At 37.7% G+C, this 19,688-nt stretch overlaps 1 protein-coding gene across 1 annotated transcript in view; it reads left to right on the plus strand.

Annotated features, from left to right (window-relative positions):
* The window catches only part of LOC126377379 (doublesex- and mab-3-related transcription factor A2), a 38,045-nt gene extending 21,187 nt beyond the window's left edge, over positions 1-16,858 (plus strand). The window contains exon 4 of the mRNA XM_050025107.1: positions 16,095-16,858. Coding sequence (XP_049881064.1) covers positions 16,095-16,858 — 764 coding nt within the window. The remainder of the gene's footprint in view (positions 1-16,094) is intronic.
* Positions 16,859-19,688: the final 2,830 nt, after the last annotated feature.

Here is a 19,688-nt window from a genome sequence, read left to right on the forward strand (position 1 = left end):
CTATTTTTCCCTAATAAAGTAACATGGAGAGTGTTGGAAAATGCTGCACCGACAAGAGTGTGGCTCTTATATTGATGATGATGATGTCACGACTATGTCCCAATTGGGGTAATCAGAGCTACCTACTTCAATCGCAGGAAGAATTAAGTACCCACACCTCACCGAGCTTTCTGTTAGACAAACGTGATAGGCGGTGTATCGCCGTCTATAATGGTCGAGACAAATATGCAATTAATAAACTCATTGGTAGGTACAAATCCAGTACCGGGGTTCAAACCGACGCTCCCCGTTTGAAAGGCAAGCCGGTGACCCACAGGACTACGCAGTGTCTTTTTTATTGTATTATAAATTGGTCGCCTAGGGGCCTTAGCCAAATTAAGAATAAAATTATAATTACAAACGATTATTACAATCGACAGTAACAGTGATAGAAGTGTATAGATTGACAGTCACCTAATGTCTCCTTATGTCAATCCCATACATCTAATTTAATTTTAAGTTATACCTGTCATTTTCTTATCCGCCGAAAAGGAAACGGACTGGTAATCGAAAGGCATAAAATTTATGGAACACAAGTCAATTTTAGGCAGAAATTTAAAAAGCCCTTACAAAATTTTTCATTGGCCAATAACCCGATAGAGTTAAGATAGATATAGAGACAACACACGTAAAACGGGCTGATTGCAGCGAGATGCCTATTTTATTCGCCCGGGTTAGTCATTCATTTACTCATTCATTTTAAAATTAACGTCTTTCCCTTTCCTTTTCGGCGGATATGAGAATGACGGATTGACTTAAAAATATTAAAGAAGGTTTCTGCAGGATTCGAGTCCACTGTCGATGATCATAATCGTCTGCAACTTGGCTAAGCCGCCCGACGTCAGTGGCAACACCATTGGCATTTCTTGGCGATGGGAGTCTTGGAATGAACTAATGAATTGAGTCATGTCATGGGCCTTTGGCGGGTCAATAATAACCCTGACACCAGGGTTGATGAGGTTGGTATTCCACCTCACAACCCACACGATAAGAAGAACTAATTTTATAGGTAACTTGTCATTGTTAACATTCTCCTAGCAAAATGCGAAGAGAAATACTTGAACGTGGAGGGAACAGACTTTGTGTCTTTAACTTGCAGATCTGCCCACCCCAATAAGAACTTTAGGCGTAGTTTTTTATTTTGAGCGAGGCCACCTAGCACAAGCAATGTATTGCTTAAATGGTGTGCTTCCACAATTTGTGAAAAAGGTTTTTGGAAGACAAATAAATATTTTTGTATTTTTTTGTATTGTATTTTTTTTATTAGTAATATCCGAACCCGTTTTAGAAAAACAAATTATAAGTAATACTTTTTGTATAATCACTCAACATAAGCAATCTAAAGCAAGAAAAGTCTTCAATTTTCAATCCATTGAATACCTCAAGAAGCACTCAGAATCGTTAGAATGCTAAATAATGAACTCTTTTGCAATTTCTCTTTTTCCAACAAAAGAATAAAAAAGTTTGGATAGCACTTCACATGCTCACTGGCCGCTTACATCGCCTATTGAACAAGAAAAAAAAACATTCAATTTGAAATTGATATTTAAAAGGTAAATCTTAAATACTTATCCAAATCGTTTACCAGATGAAAATTTACTCTAACCTTAAGCATAAAAAGTCAAAATTCTTTAAACATCTTTTGAGCCCTTATAAAAATATGTCTGAATTTAAGGCGCAACGTATTTCACATTATTTAAAATATTTTGGTCTGTCATATTTTCGCAAACTATGCTATTATATTTTGAACAAGTACCTATTTACTTATCTAAGTGTGGGTAGGCTTTTTTCATAAAAAATAGTGAATAAGGTAATATGGTATTATGTATTTATGTTGTCTGTCGAGTTCATTCGTTGTTTCTTCTTTTTCAGAATACGTTTTAAAATTTATTTAAAGAAGAAATAATAAAAATAATTCTGTTTACTTTTGTTAATAATGATTCCCGGTGGAGTCACTTTACGAATCGATCTTTTGTGTGAAAGACGTTGCTCCTTACGCGATATTTTTAAGAGGTTCCCAGATGACCTTCGGCCGTGGGGTTGAAATTTAAACGTAATGCGATAGTGTGTAGGTTTAGTTTGTGTTGGGTTGTCTATTTGGGTGGAGTGGCGTCGAGTGGAGTCCAATTTGTCGAGGTTAATGGCTGCGTGATCGCAGAGGGTGGAGTGCGTTTGATGGGATGAGGAATTAGCGCGCTGGAAGCGTATACTACTTATCATATTGGCTATTATAACGTCGCGATATAGTGATTGATGAATGTCGAGGAAGCAAGGGAAGTGTGTCAGGATCGAAGCAAATGGATTTACATAGTCTCTGTTTAACCAGGTGGGAAATAGGCGAGAGTTTTGTATGTTTGTGTCGTAAAAACCACGTAAGTATCTTTTTGGAAAATCACATTCCGATGTGATGATTTTTGATAACAATTCCGAAATAGACATCTTAATTTCAAGTTGTGGTCTCATTTTTTACCTGGATTAAAATTAATTGAATGAAATCAAAGTTTTGTTGAAGATAATCACATCAAATTGTTCTTTAAAAAAATGTCCTTATGTGGTTTTCAATATACAACTATCTACAATTCAACTCAAATTAAACCTACACACTATCGCATTACGTTTAAATTTCAACCCCACGGCCTAAGGTCATCTGGGAACCTCTTAAAATATATGGTGTTTTATTTAGCTTTTTGAATGTTTAACAATAAAAATGGTCGTGTGGCGTCTGCCATACTACGTCTTGGCTGCCGACAAATTAATGCGTATTATATTTTAAAAAACAAGACATATGACGTCAGAATTCCCTGATATTTATTTACTCGAGGCGCTGCGGTGTTTGCATAAGATTACCTCACGTACTCATGATCGAAATGACAGACATTTTAACAGTTTTAAGACTATTTACCAGAGTCTTCTATTCGCATTTTTTCACATAACAAGTCTTAAGTGAGTTCCGGATAGTTTTCAAATGGTATTGAAATGTAAAGTTATCATCATCTTCCTGCCTTTATCCCACTCTTCCATTCATCTCTGTCAGTGGTCATCTCAGTACTCACACCTTTCACACACATATGCATCTATACACAATCCATCCACACTTTCTTGGGTCGTATACCCCTAAGTAAGTAACTAAACTGAACTGGTAAGTTTTGTTTGGTTGGTACACTGTAACAGAATTTGTTTTAAAAATACTGTCCTTATTTGTTTTGTACCGGGTGAAAGTCTCCGCGATTCCTATTTGTCCAGCCTTAAATATTTAGTTAATGCCATCAGAGGCAAATCTACAAGGTCAGAAATATAATATGCTTGTTTTATTAACACTAGCAGTAGATACCTGAGTGATTTTAAAGGATCGAACTATCTTAAAAGTTCGAGTCTAAGCCGACGGCCGGAGAACTAGTAGATACTTGCATGTTGAAAATAAACAGCATTGATTTTCTGATCATATTAAAATACATAACACCGGGTTCTTAAAGCGTCAAATTAGGAAAATGGCTTTTTTGATTTGATGGATTATCAATTGTCTTCGTTTTTATGTCTCTTCCAGGGTTTCTACACAGACTCGACTTGATTTTTCCCTTTTTATATTATTGCGTTGGAAACCGATACAGTGGGTTGATTTATCCGTGTCTGTTTATGTCGTGTAACACTACACCACTGAGGTGCGGGGCTTCCAAACTTTTTATTAAATTTCGCAGGCGATTGTTTTTTTTCTTTTCATTTTGTTTTGTTTTCGCGATTCTGTTTGCGGAGTTGATTAAATGATCGGTTTCCAGTTGCTCCGTGTAATGTTTGTTGCATTGCGCTCACTGGCTTCTTTGAATTGTTTTATTAGTTTCGTGTAAGGAGATATGTGTTTGAGTACGTCTTCTTGTGTGTTATTTTATTAGGTTTTTCATTTTGCGCTATCGTTTTGCTTGTATTCTTCCGAAGAGCCCTCTTGGCTTGACTCAGATCTCGCGCAGTTTACGGTCGCCAACATAAACTCGTAGGCTGGCGGTTCATGAGAGTGCTCATGGTATAAGAAGACCAGGTATGCTCAATCCTATGATAAGCCGCCATTGCTAGCCTTTGATGACGTAAGTGTTACCATTAAATTGGTATCCCCAACATTCCAAGGGCGTAAATTATATTATTGAAAATTAAGTGAATCACTGACTAATGTATTTAATTACTATTACTTGTCACATACAGGGTGTTAGTGACATCGTAACGAATACTCAGGGGGATGATTCAGGCCATGATTCTGAGTTAATATCAAGTGGAATTTTTCGTCGCAAAATTCATGATTTTTTTAGTTTTTTTTAAATTATTTTCAATTATATACTTTTGCGATGCCTCCACCAACCCGCAGTGGAGCAGCGTGGTGGAGTATGCTCCATACCCCCTCCGGTTGATTGAGGGGAGGCCTGTGCCCAGCAGTGGGACGTATATAGGCAGTTTATGTTATGTTACTTTTGCGATGAAAAATTCCACTTGATATTAACTCAGAATAATCAGCTGAATCATCCCCCTCAGTATTCGTTACGATGTCACTTACACCCCACACAAGTAAATACGGTAGCCATACAAGTAGGTTTGGGTGTTAGTGACACCGTAACAAATACTGAGGGGGATGGTTCAGACCATGATTCTGAGTTGATATCAAGTGGAATTTTCAGTCAGAATTTTCCTGAAAATTTTTGTGTTTTTTTTAATTATTTTCAATTTCATACTTTTGCGACGGAAAATTCCACTTGATATCATCTCAGAATCATGGCCTCAATCACCCCTCAAAGTTTTCGTTACGATGACACTAACACCCTGTATATAAAAATCATCAAAAATGTAGGTAAATATTTCACTAAAAGTTCAAAATTTGATTTTACGAAACGGCATCGTAGGGTGGGATGACGTCAGCTGGGCTAACCTTGAAATGCTAGCTGTCATTTTTGAGCATACTTGGTTTTCTTTTACCATGTGAGTGCTACGCAAATTATATAGGTACCTCTTAAACCGTGGCATGATTAGATTGACATATCTTTCGTCTCTTTCGCGCTGGGGGATGGACTATATTTCTGTACTGCTGTCATTCTATACATATAGCGGATGCAACTTCGTCTCCGTAGGTATCTTTATAAATTAAAAATAAATAATAATAATAATAAAAAAGTTTATTTAGATAAACCTACGACACACATATACATTTACAACATTAAAATAAACACACATTAATATTTAGTTGTAAAACATAAAGGTATATGGCTGCCGCAGCTCACCAAAAAAGGCAGTGAAAATTTACCCAGAATCTGTATACCACAACAACAAGCTACCAACCGACAACCACCAGCTTATACCCACCTATGGACAGTGGCTGCATTCGTTTGTCTCGATCATTATATAAGCGAAACGAATATTATTTTTATGTTTAATTTTCTACCGCCCTTCAGAAAAGAACCTTTTTCGCGTGTTGTTAGCCGCTAGTCGAAGAGAGAAGTAATTTTATCTATACAAATGTATTGTATTGCAATAGTACCTCCATAACCCTCCGATTAGAGGGGCTAGTTAGACAATAACCAGTGGACGGATCTGATAGTGCTGCCGCCACCAGACCACTCCATCTGAGAGGTAATTAGTTTCCATACCATGCGTACGGGAATACCTACTTCTATTCTATACAATATAGGTACGGTCACGAGCATTAGGTAATATGTATACACTTTGGTACCAGGTCACATTAACTTTTTTGACAAATTGAACTGTAAGGCTCACTAAATATCAAATATGTTAGTGCGACAGAGTCCTAAAGTGGGTACATTATATATTGCTCATGACTGTACCTACCTATTTCTATCGATATCCCTATGTCGTCGTTTTAAACACCAAAATCTCGCAATATACAAGCTAGTTTATATCCAGGTGAGAAATATAATAATAAAAAAAAAAAAAAGTACAGAATTGGGGTTTCAATTTTACCCGGATGTAAATTAATTGACGGCCTCGGTGGTCCAGTGCTTGAGTGTTGGGTTCACGATCCGGAGGCCAGGGGATCGAATCCATGTCACAAAAATCACATTGTGATCCTTAGTTTGGTTAGGACATTACAGGCTGATCACCTGATTGTCCAAAAATTTTTAACAAAAAAAAAACCGACTTCAAACGCAAAACTAAAAAGCAATAAATAAATTTACTTCGCACAAAGTAATAAGTACGTATTTACAATTAGTTAATTAATTTTATAATTCTGAAGCCGGTGCCAAGTAAATGCTACAACGAAGTACCGATTCATATATTTTTCAAATACTGATTGTTTTGTGATTTTTTGTTTGACCTTGTTTTGTAATTGCTTTGATATAGGTATTAAACAATATTGTGTGTACATAGTAATTTGATATTGTAGTAGGGTTGTTGTATGTATACATGTAAATATTTCAATTCGATCTTTTGCGGATTTTGTTTCGTTTTTTGACTCAACTCGAGACACCAAAAAGTACCTAAATAATTAAGATTTTACAAAACACATCGTAGACTATACAGGGTGGCCCAGAGGTTCACGTTCAAAATGAAAAAATAGTTAGAGGGCTCATTGGCTATCAGAAACACCCGCATCGACTGCTTAACGAGCCTTTGCCGAATGATCTTACTTTCGGTTAAAGGATAATAAATTGATATTGAACTTTTGAATTTTGAGTAAGCAGCTATTTTTAATTGACACGCATACATTGAAGCCCTCTTACACAATAGAATTAAATCCAATAAGGCGGTACAGCGCAATAAAACGGTATTTATAGACTAAGTCGCTGGCAAAGCGCATAGACACGGCTCCCGCAATACTGTCTATTTCATTAACTCTATGTAGGGTTGCTTACTGCACGTTTACAGAATATTATTATAATTTTATTTTAGGGTTTCATCGCAGATTATAACACCTCTATCTGCCTATTATGTCGTAATTTGTGACTTGTCCAATCAGAAAGTCATCCTTGAAATAAACACTGTTGGCCCTGTGTCACCTGTTTGCGTCTCAAACCGAGAGTGCTGCTACCAAACTAAACAAAACAAAATTAAACACTTTGAGAATTGAGATTACTTATTCAAACAGCGACGTGGAACGCTGGTTCAAACCCCCCGGTATCGAACTTGCACCAATGAGTTATTAATTTATCTATAGTGCAGTTTTCACTAACACACTAGGCTATATACGGCGATACGGCTCATCACCTATCACGTTGGTATAACAGAAAGCTCGATGACGCGTTGGTACTCGCATGCGATGAATGTAACTTTGACTACTTAGCTCAAATGGGAATGGGCTTCAGAAACGGAAATAAAATATTTGCATTTTCAAAGATTGTTTGCAAACCAAACTCAAAAAGAAAAACTTAGAGTAATCGTTTTAAATATCTATCAGGAAACCCCATATTCCTGAGCACAGTTCTAATTTTATATTATATTTCTCAATAACATAATTAACACGTGCGCGCCCTAATTCTAATTCATTGTATGATTTCATTGCAATAGAATACTAATTCGCGACCCTGCAACCGTCTGACGTCACAATAGCTACCCTTACCTCCTCATTTAAGGTTCACATTCGCTAACCTTGTAAAACAAAGAGCGTCAAACAATTCATTTCATAGTTACCACCCGCCGCGGCAAAGTTACTGCATCTGTGTTATTGACGCTCACTGAGCTTTAAACCCTATTGTTTGGAAATTAGAGTTAATTTCTGACTGTGTATGTGTGGTTCGGCGCATTCGTGTTTTGGCTTATTCCTTATTTTCCATTACCTATTACTTTTACATAGGCAAGGTTCCATCGACAAAAAGTACTCCTTCTACGATGACGCGTTAAAGTGAAAACATTGTAAGCGCATTTTGGGAAAATTACATTATTTAAACTCAGATTTTCCAACAAAACCTCGAAACGCACGCTACTTTAAACCTGGATTAACATAGGTGTTTATTGTGAGGCTTTTTTTGAAGAAAATCACATTAGAATATAGTTTTTAAAAATAGGTACTCTTTTTATCTGTTCTCCTTTTTAACCGATTTCAAAAAAGGAATAAAATTCAAACATATTTAGACCACGTCGTCACCAAAATATTAGATATTTAATTTCCTTTTATAAGTATTACAAGGTGCAGTTGCGAATAACCCGCTCAAGATAAAAGGTGTAACAAACAATTGAGGGTGTCCCAACATATAGACGTAGGCTTTATACTCTATGATCTGTATAATACATCGAGAGCAAAGAGCAACACGGACCTCCGCTTGCTCTTTGATCGATAGAATACGAGTATAACATTTTCATCGTGCATGACATGGGAGGACTTGAAACGATATAAATGAAAGTGCGATGTTCCCAGGCGATAAATGCATACATGCATAAACTCACGCCCATAATCCCTATTGGGGCGGGCAGAGCCACGAGTTATCTAAGATAGCTTGCAGCCACTGTTGATTCAAAGTCCTAAGACTAGTACCCACACCTCATTCGCAGACTAAGTATTATATTAATAATCTCAATTTCCAGACTGCCTCAAGATCACGTCAAAGTGACAGTTCTTATATAGAAACAGGGACTTGTGCGTGGTCTTGAGGACAGTCCCAGCTGAGGTTAAATTATTAATACCACCCTAAGTAATATAGAATGTTGACTTTTAATATTTTAGTTTTGTATCATAATTCTGACTACAAAATAAACATAATAATAAATGAATGCAAAAATTAATGTGGAAAGTATAGGCAAGCATTAAACAGATATTTTTTTGGATATTGGAAACAGCGACTGTAGTATTTACATATAAATAAATAAAATACATTGTTCGATGAGGAAAGTCATTCCCAGTAATGACCTGGCACCTGAATCGTCGTGTTCCGTTCCGGGGTCCCGCGATGATTTACACGCAACACGGCCGGGCGTTGCATGCAATCACGCTTTATGCATGCATTGTATTGCGTGCTGTGTCGCCGCAATGCGTGTCGGTGTAACTGCCTTATTGATAGTTCCGGCAATGCCGGCCAGTGTTTATATTGCATGCGATGGGCTATTCCGTTCTGAAATACACAATACGTAAACTCACGAACGTAATACGGTATTGAAGCTCACAGCCAGGTCTACAGCAGAGTGTAATGAATATTTTGTCATTCTCGCCTTTGAATGCGAATGAAACCGCGGTGAATTTTGTAGGTACATAAACATTTCACTAATAGGGTGGTCAGAGCCACAAGTAGTCAGAAGACAATATCCAGCTGCTTTTGATGCAACATACATAAACTCTTGCCTATTTTCCATGCGAGTAAGCAGAGCAAGTCTTCGTGGCAGGACCCTGAATTGTTTTAACTGTAACGTGTTGTAGGCCCTTGTCATGAAGAGTTAAAGCCGTCATCAACCCATACTATAAAATACTATAAGCTCCGGACTAAATCCCGATTGGTGTAGTTAGAGGTACATCCATCGCAAGATGAACTAAGTACCCACGCCTCACCGAGCTTCGCCGTCCATAATAACAATAATGGTCTAGACACTTACACACACATACATAAACTTACGTCTATTTCCCATCGGGGTAAGCAGAGCAAACGACTTGCAGCCACTGTTCATCATGTTAGTGAAAATTGCACTTCATCATCATCACTAATTTAAGAGCCACGCTCTTGTCGATGTAGCATTCTCCATGCTATTTTTTAGGAAAATATAGAGCAGCGGTTTCCCTCTTGCCTTTTGCCCAGAAAATTGCACTTAATAAGATAAATTAATAACTCATTTTGCGGTACCAGGGTTCGCGCAATAGTATAATTAATATTTAAGCAATAAAACAATCCTCGAACGTCGACAAAGGCAGCGAAATAAAACAGTGTGTCGGTGTACAGTCGGGCAATAAATCCCGACAATTGTGTCGCGAGATTTACTGTCGAGTGTCGGCGACACCGCGACACCGCCCGACACCGCGACACGCGCGTTAGCCATTCATGACACTAATGTCGAGGGTGTTTGGGGTTTGATGTCACTTGCCGCTACTATATTGTCGCTTTAGAACTTACGGGAGAGGTCTACTTGGTTCAGCAGGGGGTCACTACGCTGGGGCAATAAACACCTACGGACAGACTTACGAACTGACTTGATTTTAGTTCTTTGTAAAGGTAAAAGTAAAAATGATTTATTTACCAAATAAAGTGAAATTAAAAACATAGGTAAACAGCCTATATACGTCCCACTGCTGGGCACAGGCCTCCCCTCAATCAACCGGAGGGGGTAAAGTGAAATGAACACAAGTTAATGGCGGGCCCAGCACTAGGGTTTCCCCTGTATCGCAGTAGCCCTATGATAAAACAATTTTTGCATAAAGATTAAGAATGCAAAGTCAGGCGGAGACTCAGCTTCACGTTCTAAGCTGGGCTGGAAGCGAACCAAGATCGCTATTATAATGAACCATGTCCGTTGTCTTATAGCGAAAATCTCATTTGGGTGTGATTCTTCTTAAGAAAACCTCGCAATAGACAAGTTGGTTTTATACCAGAAAAAATATATTTAGTCTTAATTTTTACCGGGAATGAATTGAAAGAAATCGAGGCGCTTACGTAGTTTTCATAATATAGGTGCTGAGCTGATTGTCAGTCACAATTTTTTATTATTTAATTAATTATTTTAAAGATATAAGTATATCTGTCTGTTGTCTACCTCATAATTCACCGCCACATACTAATCACAAATTCGTTATTCCAACACAAATAATCCCACAAAAATAACGGGAAAAATATTATTTTCTGACACAAATACGTAAATGAAAACAAAGGCGGCTCCCCACCGGACAGACGGGCAGAAGTGAAGTATAAATAAGTAAAAGTAAAATAAAAAACAAAAGTAAAACAACTCTAATTGCGTTATAATGTAGAGGGTCGGGTCCCACTGCGGGCGGTAATTAGCCCCTGAAACTTTTAACTGCCTTCGTTTTTTTGCTTTTCTCTTTTTTTTAAACTGTTATTCGTTGAGCGTATGATGTGGGGAGGGACTGACCAATCAGTCGCATACAGCTTGAATGTTAATAACTTATTACGTGTTTGTCGTGTGATTAGGGTTGGAAGAAAAGTGCATGTGGAAAGCAAAAGTAACATATAGGATTCATACACAAACATAAGTGCACTTACGATCGTAATCCCTAAAGAGGTGAGTAGAGCACTTTTCTTCTTTTGTCTGGGTTGTAAATGTTGTGGGATCAATGACCGATCTCGTCACCTTTTTGTCAGGTTACTGATGGGCCCCAAATGCTAAGTAGAGCATTAGAGTTGTAGAACTACTTGCAGGCTCTATAGTTCAACGTGAATGATAATTATGATGAATATTATTCTTTGCACTTTTGCATATTTTTCTCATCTTATGGTTGTCTGAAGAAAATCACATCAAGCGACAAGACCGCCGAATGCCATGTACTTAGTTAAGTCTCTTGTATCCTTTACCTTTTCATTTTGATGCAAGCAGGTTTTGAATTTGATGAACTATGGTGTCTGATTAAAAAGTTCACCATTTCTTTGTCGATTTTTAAGATCTATTCGTAAACACTAATTCATAGGCGAGTTGAAAACTTGAGGACAGAAGAGGCAAGGTAATTGGACACCTAATAAGACACGACGAATTTATTAAAAACATCATAGAAGGAAAGAGAGGAAGGGGAAGACCAAGAAGAGCTTACATAGAACAGATTAAAGAAAAGGTTAACGTCGTGTCTTATAGGGAAGTCAAGGAATTGGCCTTTGATAGACTGGAATGGAAAATGCTACACCGACAAGATATGGCTCTTAAATTGATGATGATGAAAACTTGGCAGCGATTCCCAAATGTAAGCAACTCGGAGTAACAAACCTACAATAATCGCTAACAAGTCATCTTACTTCTTAATACATATTTACCCGTGACAAAGTCTCCGAAATATTAGGTAACCGGTATTCCACTGGTGGTAGAAAAAGGGCATACATTGTTTGAGAGAGCCCTTTCGATGACGGGCACGACAAACATACCGGCCGACGTAAAGGGAAACGCACGCCGAAAAAAGCGAAAAAAAAAAGAATGCAATGGCAGTGGAACTACACTATACAGCCGGACTTTGTGTAGTTTTAAAAAAGTTAAAAAAATAGAAAAAGTGTTTACGTAGAAGTGGTCAGTATGTGAATAGTTTTCGAAGTTCAAAGCGGCCCGTATATTGGCTGCATGTTTGCGGGCGAGGCATTTTTAGACCAACTCTTTGTAGTTCTCAAAAAATGCATTTTGTTTGTGAAGCTATGCACTACTGTGCTGTATACTTAAACTCACGTCTTTAATCTCTATTAGGGTGGGCAGAAATCTCATTTAAATCTTCATACATGCTCGCCGGAGTATTCTTTGGCATGTCTGTAAACTAATTTTAATTAAACTTATTGACAAGTCATACGCTGAGACAGTAGCGCCGCGGCCGCGAGATTTCTTTCGTGACGTCGACTATATTTTAAACATGGAACCTCGATGTCTAATGTAATAGGGCGGTGTGAATTTGATCGCAGTATTTTCCTTTGCCGTTTCTGCTAACTGTATCAGTTACCGCTATATAAATCTCTGTCGTTAGCTTCTTTCACTGGTGTGGTAGAGTATGCTCCATCATCATCAGCTCATTAACGTCCCCACTGCTGGTGCACGGCCTTCCCTATGGATGGATAGGGAGATCGGGCCTTAAACCATCACGCGGGCCCAGTGCGGATTGATGGTTATTAACGACTGCTAATGGAGCCGGGATCAACGGTTTAACGTGCCTTCCGAAGCACGGAGGAGCTCGAGATGAACACTTTTTTTTTGTGGTCACCCATCCTATGACCGGCCTTTACGAAAGTTGCTTAACTTAATCAATCGCACACCGAGCGCGTTTACCGCTGCGCCACCGAGCTCCTCTCCATATCGAGGCCTAATATAGACACCTTTAAACAGTATCTTTTAGGTTACCTATATTTTGCACCGGTAACTTAGATTTTTATAGAGCTCAAGTTACCTACATCAATGTGTTTTATAATAAGAGTAGGTACCTACTACCCCACAAAAGATAGTTAACAATATCGAAACGAAATGTCAAATAATACCATAATACAATTAAGTTTCCTTTACAACCCCATATCAAAAACACCACAATACAAACAATAATATTACTTTCAAATTATACTGGTACAAATAACGCTATACAAATTATTTATATTAACCATTATACTCAGCAGATGTCTCTATTAAAACCACTCGGCAATTCAATATTATTCGTCCGTCTCTTTCTAACACGTTAATAGACTAAAATTCCGTCCCACTCGCACCCACATAATGAGATTCAAAATGGCCAGTGTTCGCTTTATTATGCTTCATGAACCAAAAGTGTGTTTGTTGAAAATAAAATGGAGTATTATTTTAATTATTTTTTTTCTGTTTTCCGCGTGCGAGGGCGTTTTATTCAGCCTTTACAAAACTCAGCATATTCTTTCTTTTTTCTTTTGTTCGTTTTTTCTTACAATTTGCTTTACATTGATCTTTGTGTAGGTTGAGTTGGTACATCTTTGTTCGTTGTCTGCTCAATGTATTGTAAAGAATCGTTATGATCGTTTTCTTGTTCGTTTGGTTTTCATTTTTATTGGTCTCCGTATCCTATCGTCTGCTCATTTGAGTATGATTTCTTTTATATTCTATATACACTTGAATTGCTTTAGTTTAAACGTGCCATTCTATAATAGACGAATCTGTACTCGTAGGTAAGTAACTCATAATCAATAAATCACTCTTTGATATTTTTGGTAATGCGGATGGACCTTAATAGTGACGTAATGCCTTTTTGTAATAAGGTAAAGTCTGAAGTTTTACAAAATCAGACTGTACATTTGGTCCCAAATATAAAACATCGTTGAGGGACAGACCAGTGTATGAGGGCGCACTTTGATTTTCGATATCACATTACTTTTATCGAATTCGTTTAAATGTTAAGGAAGAACTTTTATGTAGGTACATCTATCTAATGTATCCTTTTCAGAGGCAAATTAAGACTATTCTATTTCTAATCTCTTCCGCACCATTTAATTGAGCTCATTGGTAGGTAGGTTGGCACTGTAAAGTTACTTCAATTTTTTTAATACTTTAAAACAATGCGAAACAAAATTAAAATAATGAGTGATCATTAGTGAACACGGGTGTTAGTTTGTGTATGTATGTAAAAGTATATGTAGTATTTTCCAGCTATTACGCTCGCCACATCAACGCTGCGAAGCCAAATTTAATTCAAGCACGGAATGGCGACCAATCGATTTGGATTGAATGTTGTGTAGACTGCTCGCTAACTGATGCCACACAACCAGCGGTTGATGAAGCGGTAGCGGGCTTTGTTAGTTTCGCCAAGTGTCAAAAGGTTAAAAAAGCCACGTCGAAGCAGTTCATCTAAAAAGCAATATTGCTATTTGACATTTGTTGATACGTATCGTGTACTTACTTTTATATGCGCGCCTCAGGACTAAATATAAAAGCCAGAGCAAGATGATATACATCCTGATTTTTTAACCAAAGTTATGTTACCTTTCGACCTAATTTAGAACGCTTACATGGATTATAGTCGACAGGTTGGCCACGCATGGAGTATAATACTCCATCACGCTGTCTCATTGCGTGTCGATGGAGACACACCCCAGACTCAATAGAATTTAGGACAGTTCATTTTTTAAGTTGACCCTACTGGCAAGGTAGCCGAATTGAATCCGAGACCAATGACTTGAAAGTCAGTCTGAGGGTTTAAAAAGGCCATATTCAAGCTATACGTCTAAAAAGCAATACTGAAAATTGTCAACAAACATAACATAAACTCAAGACTAAATCCCAACTGGGGAAGTCAGAGGTACATCCATTGCAAGATGAACTAAGCACTCACATATCACCGAGCTTTCTGTTAGACTAACGTGATAGGAGGTGAACCGTATCGCCGTGTATGATGGAAAAAAGTACAAAAAGTCACATTAAAATAAACTTACAATATCCGCTCTCCGCTCCGCTACACGCTCCAACTGCGCCCGCACCCCGCCGCCGTTCGGGCACTTGAAAAAAACAATAACATCGCCATTAAATTCGCACACACCACTGAAGTCGTCTAATTGCTCGCAGCACAATGCCTTGTGACTGTGCCCTCTGTCACGCGACACACTTGGCCGGGTCGAAGGAAAGCATCTGTCGCGCGCGAGTCCTTTAGGTTTTGTTTTTTTTAAGCACTGAGCTAGGTTTGCTAGAGAAGAGGTCTCAATATTTTAGGGATTTAAGAGTTTTGTACTAGTCTACAAAAGGTGGTTTTAGAAAGTGACGAACGCGATTTTGATGCGATTTTCGTATTTGACATCCTGAATGATTAAGAAAAAAATATTTGTTATTTTCTCCTTTTTGTTATATGTGAAACTTACTTACTTACATGTATATTTTTCTCTGAAATAATATTTTTATTTGTGTGCAGTAAATAAATACCTACCTACTTACTTGTATTTATTAGGTACCAATAATTTCACATGTTATTTGGTACCACATTATAAAATATATTTTTTTGAAATATTTTTTTCTTTTTCTTCCACTTTCGTCCTCGACTGTATTAAGTATCACTCGCGAGCTGTATGCTTTACCAAATGTACTTTAGTTGTACTTTTAAACACTTTGACTTTTTAAACGGAAAATGTTTCAAAGAGACTCCTTTGTTGTAAAATGTTTGGTGAAAATAAAAAAAGACGTTTGTTTGAAGTTTCGTGCGGGCTAGCGTGTAAAGATCGTGCGACTTGACTTTATAAATAAATTATGACGGACAGATATGTAATTCACGCTCTAAATCCCTATCGCGGTGGACAGAGCCACACGTTACTTGAAGACAACTTGCGGCCATATTTGGTTTATTTGGTTAGGTTATCAGTTCATGACGTAACAATATTGGCAATCATGCTGGAGAGAACCTTACTCCTTATTACACATTAACGACCTACCCGCGAGAAAAGCAGCAGTTCTTTATTGTTACTCTACTAGGCTTTAACTTTTTCTAATTCATGTTTTCTCTTTGCCAACAGTTCAGAAGCGCGCACGCATCACAGAGGTATGCTCGAGCCCGTCCCCGCCTGCGCCGGCGGCTGACAACAAGACTCCCGCTGCCACCCCTCCCCTTGCTACCCCTCCCCCTCCCTCGCCGTCAGAGCACGAACTCAACGTCGAAGAGGAACTCGACGAGTCAGAGACCTCCTTAACTCCTGAGAACTTATCCTTGAAAGAACCACGCGTCGAAGAGGTCCCCGTCAAGAAAGAGGAAGAGGATAAGTGGGAGAACCCTGACTTCAAATACAAGATGTTCAGACGAGAGAGAAAGCCAGAGAGTATACCAGAACCGAGCTCTGATGAGTCGCAGTCTTTTCAAAAATCCCCCGTCGACGTCCTGATCAAAGTATTCCCTCGTCGCAGCCGTCAGGAAATTGAGACGATTCTTTCCAGATGTAAAGGCGATGTCGTGGCTGCAATGGAGATGATGATCAACGGAGGAGACTCCTCGAACCCTTATGCGATGACGCAGGAGTCGCCCCCTTACATGCAGAGTTTCCAGTCGAAATCTGCGTTCTCTCCTCTTTCGAACCAGAGCTTTAAGTTCTCCCCTTCGCGAAGGTTTTTGACGCCTCCTTATAGTGGAACCGGGTATCTTCCTACTGTGATCAGGCCGCCTCCTGACTACTTGTCAAGCTTCATGCCACCGTCAGAACTGATGTACGGGCGGCAGCTCCAGGTGCCGTCTCCAGGGACCTCACCAGCGTCTGATAACACGAATAACGAAGGGTTCTCTGATTAGGGGTACCTGAAATACTGGACGGTGCTTTAAAGCCAGTGGTCGTAAGGACTGTGAGAAAATGTTGGTACGGGATGCTTTTAGTGTTAGATACAATAAAACGGGAGTGTTGAAAAGTTTTGGATAATACTGAATGCGTGGCAATGCAGCAAGAAATTTGCTGTAAAAAATACAGCTGACCTCAGGTGACCGTTATAATTGACCTTTCAAATTGTTCAACCAACGACTAATCTAAAGGCATATATAGATCTGTCTCTGCTTACATTCAATACTAAACCCGAGAGTTTAGATGAATTATGACGATACTGAATCCCTTTTTATTGTTATCTAAACTACGTAAATGGTTTCCTATGTTCGAAAGCCGTGCGAAGAGTTACAATAAAGGACAAATACTTACTTGTAGTGCAGTATGTATTATCTCTGACATAATAACATTGTTATTATCCCTCGTATAACTATGACTTTTAGGCTTATAATCGGAAAATTGATGACATTAATACAATTATACGTGTTTTTATAAAGGGTATCTCTACACTTATTTCGTTCGGCATATTTCGGGACATATGTATTTCAAGTTCGGCTTGACAAATTCCATGTAGCTTTAGTGTTGACCGAAAAGCTAAGTCAAAGGCTGTTTGTCTTCTTTATATTAGTTGGTTTATTACTGGGCATGCCTTTGAATGCTGACCGGAATATTGTGGAGTGCTGTACTAGCAAATAAGGTGGACTACATACTGAAGTTTCCGGCTACCAGCACACAAACTTATTTGCACAAGTAAGCGCTGATAGAATACATGCATGGTTTTTCCTTGTGCAAATAAGAACACGTCGCTATAGATTGTGTTTTTATCCGGAGCTTAAACATGTAATAGTTATTCGGTATGCATGATTCTTATTTTGAATTTGAGTATGGTAATAGGCGTTCGCACATGTCACATGTTTGCAATTTGCATCTGCAACTTGCCAGACATTTTATAAGTGGAATGGTTAGTACTGTACAATATGAAAATATAGTGTTATTCGATGTGGGGTGCATCCAATATAAAGTAACTTATTAATCGTCAATGTGTCTAAGCATTTATTCATTCGGAAATGCTCGGTGACCCTTCGGTCCTTGCCGTCACTCTACCTTTATGTAATTTTAGAACTAAATCTGTGTGTAGCTAAAGTAAAATTTCAATAATTAATCCTTTGTGTTCTTAGTGAATTAGACGAATAATGTAAATAACGTGATATACATATTATTATAATTAATACATGTCTTATTTAGGAATTACCTAGTAGTAACTAGCAGTTAGACGAATGGTACTCCTTCAATGTGTAAGTGGTAAGAATTTAATTATTTTTAATGGGTAAGTGTGTATTCACGCGAACTTCTGCGTCTGACGCGACTGTACATAAATATGGATAAGTAAATACTTCTAATAATATTCGTTATACAAATATTATTATGATTAAGGATCTTTGCTCCGAGTGTACCTAATAATTACGTATTTAACAATTGCGAAGTCGATTTATTCGTTGAACTAAATAGACAAAATAATAATAGGTAATCTACACAAAATATAATAATTTACTTTTCTGTAAATTGTGGCTAGCAGCTATTTACCGAAAGGTAGCGCCACCCCGGGTGATGTCGAGCCGAAACAGCCGAAAGTATGTGTGTGTTGCGACCTTTACGCGACTCTCATAACTTTGCTTCATACTCAAAATACTCGATGACTTGCAATAACATATTTAAAAGAAATAACTAAAATATAAGGTTCATTCTAACTACTTTGAATCATTTTAATTGAGATTATTTTAGTCTTCAAAATCTAGTAGGTGACACGAGATGAAATAAGACTCATTCTTTAATAATTATAATTAATAAATACCATTATACTTACATAAAACTTGTAACTAATTAATTACCTATAAGTACCTACTTACTTTTTAAATCATTTTCATGAACATAATACTCTTTACTAGATAGAGTTAAATATATTATTTTGTAAATATACTGTAGAGCTATAAAAGTGTATTTAGTGAGGAGATAGTAAACATAAATCTTTGTTCGAATATTATTGTGCTCAATAAACATGTTCATTATGGATGATACTGCATTAATTTATTTCTCTATTATAGTACCTTTTTTTACAAAGACAGGACACAAACAATTGATCATATAAAAAACCAGTATTGCAATTACACATTTGCCAAATTACTTTTTATATGCGCAAATGTCAAAATGCAATATAGTTTTTTGGATGAATTGCGTCAATGGCCTTTTCAGATCCCCAGTAGGGATGGAAACTACCGCAACTCTCCAAAAGCGAAGACATTTTGCTGCCAATAGTGATGTACAGGTCACCAGCCCATCGCGGTCTATCAAGTAGGAAAGGGGTAACATAGTTACACTTTTGATGGCCATTTTTTACATAACGAACGTCTCATCCGCCTAAAACCTGTATAGCTGAGGAAAAGAAGCTACAAAAAAAAATTGTTATACAATTCAGTAATTTCGCTGCTTAATACCGGTTTCCACACTTTAAATCCCTTGCATTCATACTTGAGTATCTTCTAAATGTTCACTAATCTTAAAATAACCTTTTTTATAAAGTTTTTGTTCAATCGCTGTTTTAAAACTGAATAAATGCCGTATACTCTACAAAAAACCAGCAGAAAAATACCCGTAGCATCATATCCCTAGCGTTATCCCGTTTTTCACAGGGTTCGCTTACCTAACCTGAGTCTTACTATTCAGTAAGTCTATTGGGAAGGAAATTCCCTGTAGTTCAACTGGTAAGTCTATGCGGTAAGACTACTGGGAATAGGGGAAGATTTCGTTTTT

This window comes from Pectinophora gossypiella, chromosome 23 (assembly GCF_024362695.1).
Source record: "Pectinophora gossypiella chromosome 23, ilPecGoss1.1, whole genome shotgun sequence".
In the NCBI taxonomy this organism is placed as follows: Eukaryota; Metazoa; Arthropoda; class Insecta; order Lepidoptera; family Gelechiidae; genus Pectinophora; species Pectinophora gossypiella.